The 15,551-nt window shown below is 56.5% G+C and overlaps 3 protein-coding genes across 18 annotated transcripts in view; 1 reads left to right on the top strand and 2 right to left on the bottom strand.

Moving 5' to 3' along the window:
* Window positions 1-4,513, bottom strand: part of EWSR1 (EWS RNA binding protein 1) — a 28,760-nt gene extending 24,247 nt beyond the window's left edge. For all 3 annotated transcript variants that reach the window (XM_045791258.2, XM_045791259.2, XM_045791260.2), the window contains exons 1-3: window positions 4,419-4,513; window positions 226-262; window positions 32-83 (exon numbers count right to left, since the gene is read on the bottom strand). In XM_045791258.2, the coding sequence (XP_045647214.1) occupies window positions 32-83; window positions 226-262; window positions 4,419-4,431 (102 nt within the window). In that variant the 5' untranslated portion in view covers window positions 4,432-4,513. The remainder of the gene's footprint in view (window positions 1-31; window positions 84-225; window positions 263-4,418) is intronic.
* Window positions 4,466-10,139, top strand: RHBDD3 (rhomboid domain containing 3). 6 transcript variants are annotated; one of them, XM_045791271.2, is made up of 7 exons: window positions 4,466-4,552; window positions 5,212-5,365; window positions 6,988-7,176; window positions 7,801-8,184; window positions 9,193-9,355; window positions 9,444-9,731; window positions 9,811-10,139. In XM_045791271.2, the coding sequence occupies exons 3-7, from the start codon at window positions 7,029-7,031 to the stop codon at window positions 9,986-9,988; spliced, it is 1,161 nt and encodes a 386-aa protein (XP_045647227.2). In that variant the 5' UTR covers window positions 4,466-4,552; window positions 5,212-5,365; window positions 6,988-7,028; the 3' UTR covers window positions 9,989-10,139. The 6 variants fall into 6 exon arrangements, with proteins under 6 accessions (XP_045647227.2, XP_087713325.1, XP_045647226.2 ...); XM_087857199.1 differs by having other exon boundaries at window positions 4,545-4,665; XM_045791270.2 differs by lacking the exon at window positions 4,466-4,552 and adding an exon at window positions 4,561-4,687.
* A 264-nt stretch (window positions 10,140-10,403) lies between these two features.
* The window catches only part of EMID1 (EMI domain containing 1), a 46,875-nt gene continuing 41,727 nt past the window's right edge, over window positions 10,404-15,551 (bottom strand). For 4 of the 9 annotated variants that reach the window (XM_045791261.2, XM_087857195.1, XM_087857196.1 and 1 more), the window contains one exon: window positions 10,404-11,201. In XM_045791261.2, the coding sequence (XP_045647217.2) occupies window positions 10,893-11,201 (309 nt within the window). In that variant the 3' untranslated portion in view covers window positions 10,404-10,892. Of the gene's footprint in view, window positions 11,202-14,480; window positions 14,572-15,551 lie in introns of those variants that run through there. The other 5 variants (XM_087857197.1, XM_045791262.2, XM_087857198.1 and 2 more) reach the window with 3 other exon arrangements.

Below are 15,551 nucleotides of genomic sequence, written 5' to 3'. Positions count from 1 at the left end.
TGTAACCACATATAATTATCTTAAAGATTACCTGGGTGGTCTGTGCATATCCTTGAGTGGGTTGGGCGGTGTATGCACTGTAGCTGTAAGAGAAATTAAATGCAAGAACTGAATATAGAACATTCAGATTCCATTACGAAATCCTCCACAACTCCAGGAGGCTTGGTGCTCTAAAAACATTATAATCAATCACACCCAAAGTACGGTTATAAAAGACTGACTTACCCCTGCTGGGCTGCAGCTTGGCTGTAGGTACTGTAATCTAGAGAAAACGAGGAGAGAAAATAATGTGAAGTCAGCAGAGACAAGGAGAAGACAAAAAAAAGGGGAGGGGATTCAGGTGGAGGAAGATAAATTCTTTCAACTGTTTATAGAGAGGAAGTACAGGCCAACACAGGTCGGAATGAGTATCTCTTCTCTCTCAACACCAAACCAAAAAATGAGTCTAAGCCAGTTAAACTCAGAAAGTTTGAAATATAGTGCCAGCTAATGAGGTCAAGATCAGCTGATTTGGCAGATTAAACTTTAAAGGTTCCCATGACCACAACCCCCCCCCCCCCTTAACTGCAGGCTGTCATTTCAAATACATGATCATTATCCTGAGACTAACAGAAAACAAGATGAACCAACAGGAGAAGTTTTACCTTCATATCAAAATGAGGCATGCCACAATATTACAATGTTTAACGTCAAACTGGTTACAACAGTAGCTACATCTCCCCCCAAACTAGTTTTTCTACCACTCTCACTTTAGCATTTTGAAAACCAACCATAATTCCGTAGGAGGGCTGTGACATGGAATGGCAGAAAAAGAAAGTCAGTCATCCCAATCCAGTATTTTAAAGGCTTTCCTGACTGTATCAGGGTGACATCTCTACAACAGTCAAAAGCTTGACATGATATAAATCACAGCAGAATTAAGACAGAATCATGATAACTGGCAGAGAAGAAAGAATGTCATCTTTTTGGGAGTAATCTGGTTTTTGGTAACATTTTTAAAACTCAAGAAAAAAAAAAAAGCCCACAACTTTACTTTTCTTCCCCTCTGTTCTCTTTCTACATAATCTTTCCTATAATTTCCCTTTTCATATGAAATGTAAAACATGCACAAAAAGGGACTAAAAATTGGTCCGCTGAGGTATCTATACAAGTAGTGAAAACAAATAGAAAATAGAATTGCTAAGAAGTTTTCACAGCACTACTGAACTAAACATACATATATTTTTAAAAAGTATGTTTAAAAATTCTGCCCAATGCTTTGCTCTCCACAAAAAATACATATCTTTTTTTTTTTTTTTTAAGATTTTATTTATTTATTTGACAGAGATAGAGACAGGCATCGAGAGAGGGAACACAAGCAGGGGGAGTGGGAGAGGAAGAAGCAGGCTCACAGCAGAAGAGCCTGATGCGGGGCTCGATCCCAGATCGCCGGGATCACGCCCTGAGCCGAAGGCAGAGGCTTAACCGCTGTGCCACCCAGGCGCCCCAAAAAATACATATCTTATTCTATGCTAGAAGACAGTACTGCCATTAGCGCTGAACAAAAGGGTCCTTTCTTTTCCAATCAGAAAGTAGCCCCTCATTTGAAAGCAACAATGGACATCTCAGCTCTTCATGGAGGGGTTTCTACCCCGACTCTATCCAAAGCCTGCCTCACAGACCACTTGGCCCGAGGTCACTGTGCTGAATCCATCTTTTAAAGTAGGCTCACCTTTCTACCTCTCTACCTTAACTACTTTCCTTCCTCTGTACATCCTTAACTTAGAACCCTGATTCATCCAGACTATCAAATCAACTGCCTAATGAACAAATTGATTTAAGACAATCTTACGGCATCTTAAGGTTAAACCTTAAGGCATTTTCAGTAGCACTACAACTCATGCTTTCTATGTAGTGCATAAAAAGTAAATGCAAATCACTTCTTCCATGTGGCATTTACAAAACAGACAAATGAAGCATCAAAAACAAAATATTTCAACCTACGTTTTGCTCAGGTGTCTCATGTGAGAAATGATTCTAAATTGCTGACATGGAAGTTCAACTTTGCAAGAGGACTTTTACACAAGAACAGTTATGTAAAACAGAAAACTGGCAGAGCTGATATGGAACAACGAATGATCTCAGATCAGTGTGAAACCAACCCATTTAGTCCCATACTGGTGGGCTAAAGGAGGTAGCAAATTTGTTTCCTGAAAACTCATGTTATCTACCTACAACTCACAAACATTATATGGACTCAAAAATGTTAGTTACACAAGGGTCAGATTTTTTAGCAGTCAGTCATGCTTTGTTTTTAACCCCCAAACGTGCAGCTGTAATCCAGGGGGCCTCTAAAGTGCTGGCAATGTTCTTCTTCTTGATGGTGACTTGGGAGTAAGCATTGTAATTCTTTGTTAAACTGGACATATGCTCTACTTTCCCATACATAATATACACGAAAAGAAAAAACACCTAACATTACCCAAAGTAGTGGCTTTTAGATACTTTAGGGTACTCACTATCCAGAGACTTAGAGCTTCAAGCTACATAAGGAGTTAAAGTCTGTATGGGGCAATTTGTGGGAACCAAAAGCTTTGCTCTAAGGTCAACAGGTTAAGGGCTCAAAAAGCTCTTAGAAGATCTAGCCTCATTCCTTCATTTTGAAGAAAAAGGAAACCAAAGTCCAGGTGAGTATGTGATTTCCCAAAGATCCTCCGCTGGCCTACTACTGTGGTGTCTCCGCAAAACACAACTATAATTCTAATATAGTACACGGAGGTTTCCAATAACCAGCCTGAGCAAAGTAAACCAAGAAACGGGCATATCCAGCCACGCAAAAATTTCACCATACACATTTTGACTCCCCACGCTTCAACAAGGATGGGAGAGTAGCACTCCCCCTTACAAAATTCAAACACTGCAAGGAAGAGGAAGGTGGAAAGGGCTGTGCGGAAACCACTTCCCACCAGGATGTGTCTCGGACTGTGGTATTTCAGAGTCCTCTCTTCTAAGGGCACTCTGAACCCTGGCACAAACAGCTAGCATTTACCTGCCTGTTTACTGATCATGCAGCTCGGGAAGACAAATTGTCTTTTAAGTTGCTGGATTCTTGACCCGTTTCAAATAAAATCTCGGAAGGACCCAGAGCTTTTCCGGTCTTCCCTTGACTTCTCCCACTGCTTCTAAGGCCTGGTGTTAGAAGGCCTAAGAATACCCCCAGAGGCAAAAAATGCCCCACCCTAGCAATAACCGCAGGTTAGTGCACGAAAAGGCTGCGAACTGCAAGCGATGTTTCGGCTACAAGGCTAACCAACTCCCGTACAAAGACCACCCTAGATTATTACATTCGAGTTCCCACCCCGAGCTTTCTTTCAAAGTCCAGCATGCGTCTCCTTTCCCTCTCTTCTGTCGGTCCACGAAATAAACAAGCCTGCCGGCTTAACCTACTAGAATAAACTTGCGAGATGACTGCTTAAGCATAATTCAAATGCCGACTCGGGCCTTTTGTTTCTCCTAGGTCAGAGAGGCCAGAATTTTCTCTCGGTAGGGATTTCTGGCCTCGCGACCCGGGCTGGTCTTATTATACAACGGATCTCCCTCGGTGTTTGCTGAAAAATGGCCCTGGGAAGCACTTAATTGCTTTTTGGGGAGGAAAGGAGGTAGGGTTAATAAGAGTAAAAACCAGTAAGTCCGAGGGAGGGGGGCCGCCAATTTGGGAGGGGGGCACTGAAGGGGGAAGCACATTCCGCCCAAAACCCAGTCCGGCAGAAGTTCGGTTTGGGGCTGGAACCCGCCGAGAGAGCAGCTCGGCCGCACCGGACGCCCCAGCCGACCAGGCCATTACGGGGCGCCCGCTCATAGGTCGGCACCCCCCGGCTCACAAACCCGCGATGCCTTTTTTGTTTATTTGCTTTTCCCCGCGGCTTCTCCGAGAAGCAAAGTGGCCCTCCGGCTTGAGCCGCCTCCCTGGAAATGGGGGTGGGGGGGGAAAGAGTCAGAGGAGCGGCGTTGCTGCGGCTTCTGGAGCAGCCGTCGACATCCCCCCACCTCCAGTTTAGGGGTGCCGGGCTCTAGGCCTTGCCGAGCCCTCCCCCACCCCCCACGCGGGGCCCGGGAGGCCGCAGGCCCCGCCCACGTGGCGGGCGGCCCGGTGCGCGGGGCCCGACGGCCGCCACACAATGGAGACCACGGCAGGCCCCGCGCGCCCCCGCCGCCGCATGCACCTCGCACGCCGGGGGCGCCGGAAGGTTCCAGAACCGGCCTTCCCGGTGGGGGGAGGGGAGAAGAACGCGGGCCCTCGAGCTCGTCGGGCCGCGGCGGGTACCTCACACCCTTCTCGGCAGCTCTATTCAGTCGTCCCGGCCACCCCTAGAGACGAGCACCCCCAGATTTGGGTGTCCCAGCCGTCGCCAGCGCGGCCGCGGTTCCACCACACTCACCCGTGGACGCCATTTTCTCTCCTTCCTTCTCGTTCTCTCAACGTCCGTCTCCCTCTCGCTTTCCCTCTAGGCGCCGCACTGCGCAGGCGCGAAACCCGCAACCTCGGGCGCTACCATCGGGCCAGGCCACGGGGGTGAGGAAAGGAGGGATGAACCACAGCTTTCTCGTCCTTCCCGCCCGCAACTCTTGTCCTAATGCTCTCTAAAGGACGATGGACGTGCCATGCGGGCCGAATAACACCGAAGGGTCCGGAGCTGGGGGTGAACGGGTATTGGTATCAAGCCGGAGAGATTCTCCGTACAAGGCTAAACTCTTCGGAATGGTTTCGTCCGCTGGCTCCAGGGACCGTCTCTGAAGAGTCGGCCTTGGAGGGACACGGAGACCGGCGGGAGGGCTGGGGGAAGGGACCCGGGCCTAGAACAACTGCTGACTAATCGGCGGGCGGCGGGGGAGGGGGTGGCGCGCCTGCTCGGCCGGGGTCACGCGCCCGAGTGCAGGCAGAATGGGCTCGGGGCTCTCGGGCCTCGCCGGGAAGCTGGTGTCCCGACTCCCAGCCAGGGGCCCCACCCGGCATTCCGGGGGCGGGGGGCGCCCTCTGCAGTGAGTACCCCGGACACGTGGCCTGGGCCGGAGGGGGAGGGGGCCGAGGCGGGTGGGGTAGGTGGGAGGCCCAGAACGTAGCTCTGATCCCGAGAGCCCCTCCCTCCCCAATACCCCCCCCCTCCCTGTAACGGTCAAGGTTGAGAAGACCCTTTAATCTTAATCCCCCATCCAATACCCTTGTTTTTACAGAAGGGGAAACTGAGGCCCAAGAAATTTGGGTACTTTTCCTAAAGTCACAAAGCTGAGTCCGACCCACACCCTGGGACCCCCCACTCTTTCTGTCACTCGGAAGAATCTACCCCATCCTTGTCTTCTCATTCTGTCCTCCGAGCTTCCCAGTAAGGTAGGCAGGTTTTGATGGTGTGTAGCCCCATTTTCTTGATGAAGAGACTGAGGCCCAGAGGGTTCCAGTTGCATTTGTTCATGGGCAAGTCCTTCAGCCTTGTAAAGTGCCCATGGGCGGGTGGTTTTGAGGGTGCAAGAGGAGGCTTTCAGTGGGTGTGTTGGCTTTGGGCAGGGCTGGCACCTGTCAGCCTTCCTGGACTCAATCTAGTCTCCCCAGGCAGGTGCCCAGGCCCAAGGAATGGCAGGGCTCACCCAAATCTTTCAGTGGGACCTGGAGCCAAGCTAGAGTCTCTTTTTCAGTGAACACATATGGAGAACTTGGGGATGAGTAAGAGGAGGGCACTCCCACCTGTCCTCTGCCTAGACTACCTGCCCAGGAAGAAAGACAGGCCAAACTGTGCTTACTAGATAGGATAAGATCCATGAAGCAAGAGATGGGGCATTTGAACTGGGCTTCAAGGGGGTGAGTAGGAGTTTGCCTGTTGGAGAGATGGTGGGAGGGACATTGCAGGCCGAGCAGCTTTCTACGTTTTTCCGGCAGGAAACTGACAGGTGGGTTTCACTGCTGAGGTTGCCCTTGGCAAGGGAGCCAATGAAACAGTCCTCTTGTCTCTCTGGGATTTTGCTTCTTGCCTCATGAAATCAGCTCACTGGGAGTCTTGACAGGCCTGGCCAGGGGTGAGGGTGGTTTCAGCAAGTCCTGTGCCTTGTGGGCCGGAGCTTGAACCAGCAAAGCTGGAGCAGCTGCTTCCATGTTGAGGCCTCCCCTGGGTGGGCTAGGTGGTGGCCACCTCTGCTTCCCACAGTTAGCTGGGATGGCTACAGTTCACTGAGCAGGACCTGTGTACTGGGCCCTGCCTTAGTCCATCCTTTTTCTCATCCTATGAGGAGAGGATTTTCTTAATCCCCATTTTACAGATGAGGAAAGAGAGGCTCAGAGGATGGAAAACTTGTCCAGGGATGCACAGCAGGAAGAAGTGGAGGGGATACCGGAACCTTCCTGCGAAAAGAGGGGCTAGGGCCAGAGGGGCTGTGCTCAAAGCTGGAGGAAGAGGGTGGCCCCGTCCAGTGTCACTTTGTATGCACTGAGTGTGAGATTCCTGTTCCTCCGCCAGCCTTCCTGCCTCACCCCCTTCCTAATCTCTCTGCCCACTGGCTGGCCTCTCCCCTCCATCAAGGGCAGCTGAGCCCAGTTAGAGCTCTAAGGCTGGGCATGGTGGAGGGGAGGAGAAGAGAGAGGAAGGTGGCTGGTCTGCAGCCCAAGGGAAGAGGGAGGCAGAGGAAAGCTGGAGATGGCCCCGAGTTTGCCATGGAGTGCTGCATCCCTGTTTTTGGGAGTCCAGAGCCCCAGTTCAACTTCCCTGGCCTTGTGCCTGCCACCCCAGGCTCTTCTTCTGAGCCCTTTTGGCTTGGCCGCTCCCCATCCTCACACACAGGCCGAGGGGATGGCAAGATGGCTAAGCATGTGGTTAGGGTCTGAGCTCCTCTATGGTTGAGTTGTTGGGCCTGCCTCTCCAGCTTCGGTTTCTCCTTCTGTAAAATGGGGCCATCGAGAGGGTAGTTGAAAGGAGTTGGGTAAAAATTGCAGTAGTAACTGTTGTTGTTTTCCTTTACCCTTAGCACACAGCCTCAAGACCACTCTTGACACCTTCAGCCACGCTATGCGTGCCCGAGGTCCGCCCGGCCTACCGTCCCCAGCGCTACCTCTCGCCTCCTCCGTCCTGATGTTGCTGCTGAGCAGCCTGTGGCTGGCGGGGGCTGGCCCCAGCCTTGCCCTGGCCCCGGAGCTGCTGCTGGACCCTTGGCAGGGTGAGGGCCGGGCCCATGGGTCTTGGAGGAGTCAGGAACTTGCTCTAGGGCCTGAGATCGGTTCGCAGGAGCGCCATGCATCCTGCACTGGTCAGGCAGGGAGAGGACCCAGTGCCTGGGGGAGGGTTGGCTTGGGACAGGAGCACGCCCAGCTCATCCGCAGCCAAGAGGGGAGGGCAGAGCACCCAGGCCGAGGGGCCAGCAGAGGGGTGGGAGCCTGCAGGTAGGAATTCTTTTCAGACGGCTTCCCTTTTAAATAAGAACTAAGGCTTTCAGCTTTAGTATGAAAATGTCGAGGAGGTCCTGGGAGTTTAAGGAGTGACCCCAACTGAGTGCCTGTTTCCCAACAGACCGTGAAGTGACTCACCCACAGTTGGTTTGCTCTTGAGAAGACTGAGGGGTGGGCCCGGCCCGTTCTGGTTAACACAGCAGGGGAGCAGCCACAGTGTTTAGAAGCCCTCAGTCCCCTTCATGAGTGATTCAAATGCTGGCAGTGGGCAGACTTTGGCTCCTGGGGAGAGGAGGCTGGCTTAGCGGGTGTCCCGTGGAGGATAATTACCAACTTGGGCCAGCCCTGGGGGTTAGGGCCACTAACCTGGCACAGAAGCTCCTTCTCTCTCCCAGTGCACCGGCTGCTGACCCATGCCCTGGGCCACACGGCCCTACCTGGTCTGCTCCTGAGCCTGCTGCTGCTGCCCACCCTGGGCTGGCGGCAGGAGTGCCACCTGGGCACGCTGCGGTTCCTGCATGCCTCTGCCCTGCTCGCCCTGGCTGCCGGGCTCATGGGGGTGCTGCTGGCGGGCCTTGGGGTGTCCGGTGCAGCTGGCGGCTGCGGCTACATGCCTGTCCACCTGGCCATGCTGGCAGGGCAGGGTCACCACCCTCGCCAGCCCCAGGGGGTCCTGCCACCATGGCTCCTGCCGTGGCTGCTGCTCGCCTTGACACCACTGCTCAGCTCCGAGCCACCCTTCCTGCAGCTGTTCTGTGGCCTTCTTGCCGGCCTGGCCTGTATCCTTTGCCGGGGGCTAAGGGCCCGTGTGGACATGTGGGTTCTGTGGCTGGGCCCCCAGGGTGCCCGGGAGGAAAGTGGCACAAGGGGGTCAGGCCCAACAATGCGGGGAAGCTGTGCAGACACATTCCGGGAGCTTCTCCGGGTTCTCTAGCCAGGCTCCGGCGGAGGGTGGGGGGCGGTTAAGGGCCAGTGGCCAGGGGGAGGTGCCAACTACAATTTAAAGGGGAGCCCAGGAGGGCCGAGGTGGCGCAAGCAGGCACCCAACCTGGCCCTCCCCCGTGGAGGTGGCATCTGAGCTACGATGTGCAGGATGAGGGGTTCAGGGGGAGAGAAGTGAGAAGAGAGCCGGCCAGGCAGGAAGCGCAAGGCCAGGGTGGGAGTGAGCCTGGGGCTCAGCGCTGACAGGGGGAGCTGCTGTGCCTGGTGGTGCCGGTGCATTAAACACAGGCTTTGCTCCAAAGATGCTTCATGCCTGCTGGGGGAGACGGTGCGTTTGGAGAGAACAGTGGACACAGGCCGACCCTCCTGTGGTTTTCTTAGGCCTGGGGACCCCAGCCGCCCAGCCTGGCCGAATCCTGGCGTGGGGAGTATGTCACCCTGGCTGAGGGCAATGGGAGGTTGTCAGTGGGCCCCAGGGTGGGCCTTGAGTCAGACCTGAGCCGTCTCACGGGGCTCTGGGAATAGAGCAAGTGGGGGGCGGGGGGCGGGTGGGTGGCTGAAACGGGGGGAGACAGCTTTTGTGGGGAGACACACCTGGCTCCCCGTCTTACTGGCTGAGGAGCTTCTGGCAGGTTCCTTTCCCGAGGGCCTCCATTTTTCCTGAGAGCTGACTAGGGTGAGGAGACATCCCTTGCTGGGCTGTAGGGAGGAGACACGAGGGAATGGCTGGCACACACTTGGCCTGGGGCCCGGCCTGCCGTGTGGCCTCCACACCCGCCTCCCCCCCCCCCCCCCCCGGCTGGTTTTGGTTTTCCTTGACCAGCCGCCCTGCCCTGGGCAGATAGATGCAGCCGGGGCCTTCCAGTGGCTGGAGCTGTCGGAGCGGCGGCTGCAGGCGCTGCAGGAGGGCGTCTTGTGCAGGGCCCTGGCGGGGTCCTGGCCACTCAGACTCCTTCCTACCCCAGGTGGCCGGGCGGAGCTGCCTGTCACCCATCCTGCCGGAGTTAGGTGAGCGCGACACCGAAGACACCGGCCCTGCTGGCGGAAGCTGTGGCGGGCCTGGCAGTCAGGCCCTCTTCTGCTTCTGCCCCTCCAGGCCTCCCACCCCTGGACCTCCTTACATGGCCTCCCCTAGCCTCTGGTCCCGCAGTGAAGGCTCGGCCACGCTCCCGCCAGGCCTGGGGCCTGTGCAGCCGACCTGGGAGGGCTCCTCAGAGGTGGGCCTGGCCTGGGCCGGGCCGGGCTTCCCCCCAGGGACTCCGCTCTGGGCAGCCCTGGATAAGCAGATGCTCCAGGAGGGGATCCAGGCCTCGCTCCTGGAGGGGCCAGCGCCGTGTCCTGAGAGCCCACTACGGCTGTCTAAGTCCTCCGTCTCGTCTCTGCGGTAAGGCGGGTGGGCGGCTGGGCGGAGGTCCCCTGGTGCAGGGGCTGGAGGTGGCCCTGACGTCCCCTCCCCCCCACAGGCTGCAGCAGCTGGAGCGCATGGGCTTCCCCACAGAGCAGGCGGTGGTGGCCCTGGCAGCCACGGGCCGAGTGGAGGGTGCCGTGTCGCTGCTGGTTGGGGGGGAGGTGGGCACTGAGGCCCTGGTGACTCAGGGGAGGGGTGGGCCCGCTCACCCTGAGGGTCCTGGTCCCCCCTAGCCCATGCAGGCCCTTGGGTGACAAGAGGCTTGGCCTGTGGGTGGGTAGTCTGAGCCCAGCCCCGTGTGCCGAGCCGCAGTGTGGTGTGGGAGACACCCCTCCAGCACCCCACCCTGGTACTGTTTAGAATAAAAACCATTTCTTTTTTCAACCTGGACCTCCTTGGGGGCGGCCGTTGTGTCTGACTCTTCTGTGTTGGCAGCAAGGGGGATGGATGAATGAATGTATGAATGAATGAGCAGCGAAGAAATGACCCATTACAGGAGAACAGCTCCTGGATGTGCAGAGACACACCTACCCTCCAGTCCCCTCAGCCCTGCATTGCCTGTGGGCAGGGAAGGCCCCTGAGAAGAGGGAAGGGGCTCCTGGCCTAGCCCAGCCGCACCCATCTAAGCACACACTGAGACCAGGCCAGTGGGACATCAGACTGGGGGCCTTTATTGGCTGGAGACCTCTACCTCCAGGGGGCCCCTCCTTCTCCATGCCCCCACCCCCACCCCCATCCGGGACATGGGAGGGGCTGGGGGCTCAGGGGGCAGGACCTATGTGAGAAATCCCCAGTGTCCTGCCTGTTGAGCTCAGGGTGGGGAGCCAGCACCAGAAATCAAGGAGAGGAGGGGTGCGGTGGGCTCCCCGAGGTTTGACTGGGGAGGAAGGGGAGGCAAGCCCTTCCCCATCAAGCATGTGCCAAGGGCCCAGCAGAACCCCAGTTCCCGGCTCTCTTCAATGCCTACAGGCCCGGATGCCTGGGCAGCTGATGAGAAGACAGAAGCCTCAAACCTGCCACCCCTGCCCTGCAGGCCTGCGTCATCCTACTTCACAGAGGGAGACAGAGGCCCAGGGCCCTGAGCCAGGCCTCACCTCTTGCCTGGGCTGCCCCTCCCTCTCAGGCCACTGTCCCTTCTCAGCTTCCTATCAGGCTTGCACGGGGAGTCAGGACCAAGACGTGCCCATCCCAAAGGCCTAGGTAGCAGAAGGGACCCTGAGGACATGAATAAATATGGATGGGCGGTCCCTGGAGGCAGTTGGCCAAGTCCAGGCTGGGAAGGGAAGCCTGGCCTGGTCTGCCCCTAGGGCCGCCCCCGCCCTCAGCCTCTCTCGTTGCGGCTTCTGGGGGCCACGATCCGGTAGTTGGCCGCGTGTCCTCCCCTCTTGCCCCGCAGGAGGCTGGGGGTGCCTGTGCCGGCAGGGCCTGCCCCCGACCCCTCTGGTTCTGCCGGAGGGAAGGAGAGAGTCAGGGTTAGTGAGGTCTGTGTGAGGTGCCCATCTCCCTTCGGCCCTCTGGGGGCTGGGGCGCTGGGTACTCTGCCAGGTGCGCTCTGCCCTGGCGTCTGGGAGGCAGAGCTATGAGACAGAAGGGTGTTTGCAAGATGGTCAGTGCCTCTGCCGCCCCCCCTCCCCCCGGAGTTATCAGCTCCCCACCCAGTGAGAGCGCTCAGGGCCTCTATTTGATTTTCTCTTGTCAAGTGAGGATCAAAGAGCCTGCCATGTTCCTGAAATGCTTAGCACGGAGTGCATGTTCCATAAAAGTATTGTTCTTTCCTACATTTGGGGGAGAGGTGTGCCCTGAATCATCCCCGTTTCATAGCTGGTAAAGCTAAGGTCAGGGAATAGACTCACTCCCCCCCTCCTGGGATTAGGCCATCTGTGGTGGGGAAGAGTCTAGGAAGGCCAGACTCTGCCACCGACCTACTATAGAGCTTTGGGCAAGTCTAGTCTCTGCCAGGGCCTCAGCGGTCTCATCTCTAAAACCAGGAGGGATAATTCCAGATGTACTCTAGGTCCTGACCAACTCCAATAATTACTGAAATTAGTTCTAATTTGGCTATGGTGAAATAGGCCCCAACCTGGAAATAAGCTGTCCTGCAAGAGTGAAACTGAATAATTGGCATTCTCGCCATCTGGAAAACTCCTATTCATCCTTCAACACCCAGGCAAGGCCTACCTCCTCCAAGAAGTCTTCTGCCACCAACGCTTTGGTCCCTCTCTCAGTTATATACGTGGGTCAGGTAGATCAGGGTGTGCTATTTTTCCAGGGGGAAAGGAATGCTCAAGGAGCAGAGCCTCAGGATGGGGGACTTGGCTGAGCCTCTGAAGTCCGGTTCAAAGGGACAGACACTTGAACTCTGGTGAGCACCAGCTTTCTACTGGGCCACTGCCAGGGGAGTGGGCTATACCCTCATAACCCTATCTGTCTAGCATGCTGAGCCTGTGTGCACCCATACACCTCGGGGCTGGAATTTTCGGCCCCTGGGCCAGACAGCTGTGTGTGGGCACAGTCAAGGGTATTTCATGCCCTAAATCAGGGAGCACAGGAGGAGAGTAGCATGGAGCTCAGGCTCCCACATCAGCTGGGGCCAGGACCAGTGATGTGGTCTTGGGCAAGTCACAGAATCTCAGCCTCATCTGGAGCATGGGGACAACACGGTGTCCTACCCTTGTGGTAAGTATTTAAGGTGACCGGGAGTGGAAAGTGGTTTTCACGGTAAATGCTGGATTATTATGGTCTCTAGGTGTGTTTTTGACCCAGGTCTCCTGCAGGCCTGGTCCCTGTGAGGTGGTCATGAGATGCTGTTCTGACACAATCAAATTCAGGGCCCTTGGCTTCCCCTGGGCCCCACTCAGTGCCTGGCTGAGCAGGGGTGTCCGTGACCTTTTGTTGATGGAGCAAAAAGAGGCAGTGCTTGGGAGGACAGCCCCACGCTGGCTCCCTGGCCTCACCACTGCTATTGCTGTGACACTTGAGGAAATCACGTGAGCTCTTCGCACTTGTTTATCTGTGAAATGGGCGTGGTATCACCCACCTAGCAAGCCTGTGACGGGGGCTGGATATAAATCCCCCAGCCTGGTGGGCTGTTACTATCTCATTACTGATTATAACCTAAACCTGAGCCCAATCTGGGTCTTTAGTTACCACCTGCTGTGTACAATGGACAATGGGGAAAGCTCCTTCTTCTCTGTTCCCCTCCTCCCTCACCTCCCTTTCCAGGCCCACAACTCAAGCAGGCTTGTGGGGTCACTCTCCCAGGCGAGTGGCCGAGGCCCTTCTCAGATGACCAGCACTCCCTCCCTGGGCTGCTGGATACAGAGGTGACTGAAGTGGAGATGGGCCACAGGTCCAAGGCTACAGTGTGTCCCTTCTGGCTCCTCTCCCAGTCCTCCCGAGAGGAGGTGGGGGACACCTGAAAAAGCCTGGGATTTGGCCCTGGGCCCTGATCTGTGAGAGGGGGAGGAGGTCTGGGAGATGGTCACTGATGTTTCTAAAAGTTAGAGAAGCCCCGTGGCAAGGTGGGAAGAGCTTGGGAAGCAGACCGCACGCCCCTTCCAGCCTCCAGGCCTTTGTCCACACAGGACTCTCCGTCAGGGCTGCCCTTTCTGTCTTCTGCTCACATGCTTGTAGGGATCTTCTGTGACCCAATGCAAGTGTCCCCTCTGCCGGGAGGGCTTCTCCAGGCCACAGCTGGAGCTGGTTGCCGCCCACTCACATCCTTTGGTGCTTCTGTCCCCCGTGGCTCTCATCTCTGTAGACCCTGAGGGTTCCCCCTCACTTGATGGGCCCAGAGCATCCGCCCTGACCTGGCACTCAGGAGGTGTGCCCTATAGATGTGCTGAATGAAGGAGGCTTGGCTGTCACCCTGGCCCTCCTTCCTGCTTGGGGACTCAGTTTCCTCATCTGTAAAATACACGCGAAGTTGGACGTGATGTCCGAGGCCTTTGTGTGCTGATGTAACTAGGATTGGGCTGTGAGATGGGGTGGCTGGACGTGGGAGAAGGGTGGCCATGGGGGCCTCTTAGCAGGTAGGTGAGGACTGGAGCTCAGCCTCGAGGGCGGCCAATCCCTGCCTCTCTTCACGGCCACCCACAGGCTCCAGTTTAATGGGGAGGGCCCTCCTTAGCCCCACCATGAAAAGCCAGGCACGGGGAGGGGCGCTGCCCACTTGGTGTCTAATCTCCTTCCATGCCTTCTAACTCCTTTCAAAGAGCCTTCTCAAACTGGGGCCTGCCAGATTCTCTAGCCCAAGCTGTCACTCCTTAGCAACCTCACAGAACAGTCTAGCCTCCTGGCTTTGGCTCGTGCTGTTCCTCGGCCTGTTTACTCATGCTCATTCTTGCCCTTCACATTCATTTAGAGGATACCTCCTCCAGGAAGCCCTCCCTGAGGTGCCCTCCCCCATACCCCCCAGCCTGGGGCTGGGGCATTTCTGTGCTCTCATAGCACTCATTCCACCGTAGTGTTCCTTACCCCAGGTTTAACAGTTCCAGGGTGACCCCCGTGCTCCTGCACCCTACACTCCATGAGAACAGGACTAGGTCTGTCTGATCTGGGAGCCTGTGCCAGCAAGGTGTCAGGCACCGTCTGTCTGTCTGCTGGCTGCCTGGAAGGACTAGAGAAGGAGTGTCTGCTGGCCTGGGGCCACCAATGGGAGGTGACTTCTGTGTCCCTAGGCCCTTCCTGGAAGGGGCTGCCCCTACCTGCCCGCCCTGCCGTTACCTGGCCAGATGATGGCTTCCAGCAGGGTGACTCGTCTGGCCAGGAGCTCCAGCTGAGCCTGCTGCTGCAGGAAGCTCTGTAAGCTAGGAGCCTGATGGGAGATCAAGAAGAGCAGACGGTGCGAGTCCGGCCTCCGAGGGCTGGCCCGGGGAGCCGAGGGGGGGTGTGGGGGCCAGGCACCGGCCGGCTTCGAGGCAGGAGCCCAGGCATGAGTCTCTATCAAGACCTCGGTCTCCCCTTCTAAGTGGGATCTGCCTGGATCCTCAAGCGAGCAGATGGGTGGCGACATTGGTGGGTAAGTGCCTGGGGTAGGGGTCTGGCTCTCTCTGGCCACTAAAGGGACCTGCAGGGTGGGTTAGGAGGACCAGAGGGGGACCTGCAACTGTAAGGGAGATACTTGGGGCCAGGAAGGCCTGCCCTGTGAGAGCCTCTGGGGGCTTCTGGGGGAGGGGAAGTCAGAACTGGTGGGAGCTATAGGACCTGGAGTTCCCTGGGGCCTGAGCCTGGCTTCGTCACCCACAGTCCCCTGTACTTCTGGAGTCTAGCTCCATGACCTGTTGGCCTGTGGGCTTGGAGACTGGCTCTGTTACCCACAATTTCTGGAGAGCTGAATGAAGCCTGACTTTATTACCCATGACCCCCTGCTCTGCTGCAGTCTGGCTCTGTTACCCACAATCCCCCCTGACTTTTTTTAACCACAATCCCCTGCTTTGCTGCAGTCTGGCTCAGTTACCCACAATCCCCTGCTGGTCTGGAGTTTGGCTCCATTGCCCCTAATTTCTTCCAAACTCAAAATCTGTCACCTCTGCTTCCCTGCAGGCCTGGAAACCACATTACCCACAATGCCTGGAGGCCCAGGTCTGGCCACAGAGGTGGGGGGCCCAGGTCTGTAGGGCCTCCTTTTCACCTGCGGAGGAGGGACCAACCATCGAGGGATGGGTGGCCTTGCTCTCTCAGGTCCTCGCCTGCCTGGGGCAGGCACCTTCTCCAGCCTCACGGCTGGGTCCAGGCAGCTCCACCCCCGGAGGGCCTGGGGAAGGTTAGCGGGTGGGGGCTGGGCTGTCTGTCCGT

Source organism: Ursus americanus, chromosome 30 (assembly GCF_024610735.1).
Source record: "Ursus americanus isolate L20-20 chromosome 30, mUrsAme1.1.p, whole genome shotgun sequence".
NCBI lineage: Eukaryota > Metazoa > Chordata > Mammalia > Carnivora > Ursidae > Ursus > Ursus americanus.
Note: the sequence above shows the minus strand (reverse complement) of the source record. Positions and strands in the feature narration are given on the sequence as shown.

Coding starts and splice junctions, on each gene's coding strand:
- RHBDD3 (XM_045791271.2), top strand. CDS start 7,029: ATGCGTGCCCGAGGTCCGCCCGGCCTACCGTCCCCAGCGCTACCTCTC. Junction 7,177..7,800: donor GCTGCTGGACCCTTGGCAGG/GTGAGGGCCGGG, acceptor TCTCTCTCCCAG/TGCACCGGCTGCTGACCCAT. Junction 9,356..9,443: donor ACCCATCCTGCCGGAGTTAG/GTGAGCGCGACA, acceptor CTGCCCCTCCAG/GCCTCCCACCCCTGGACCTC.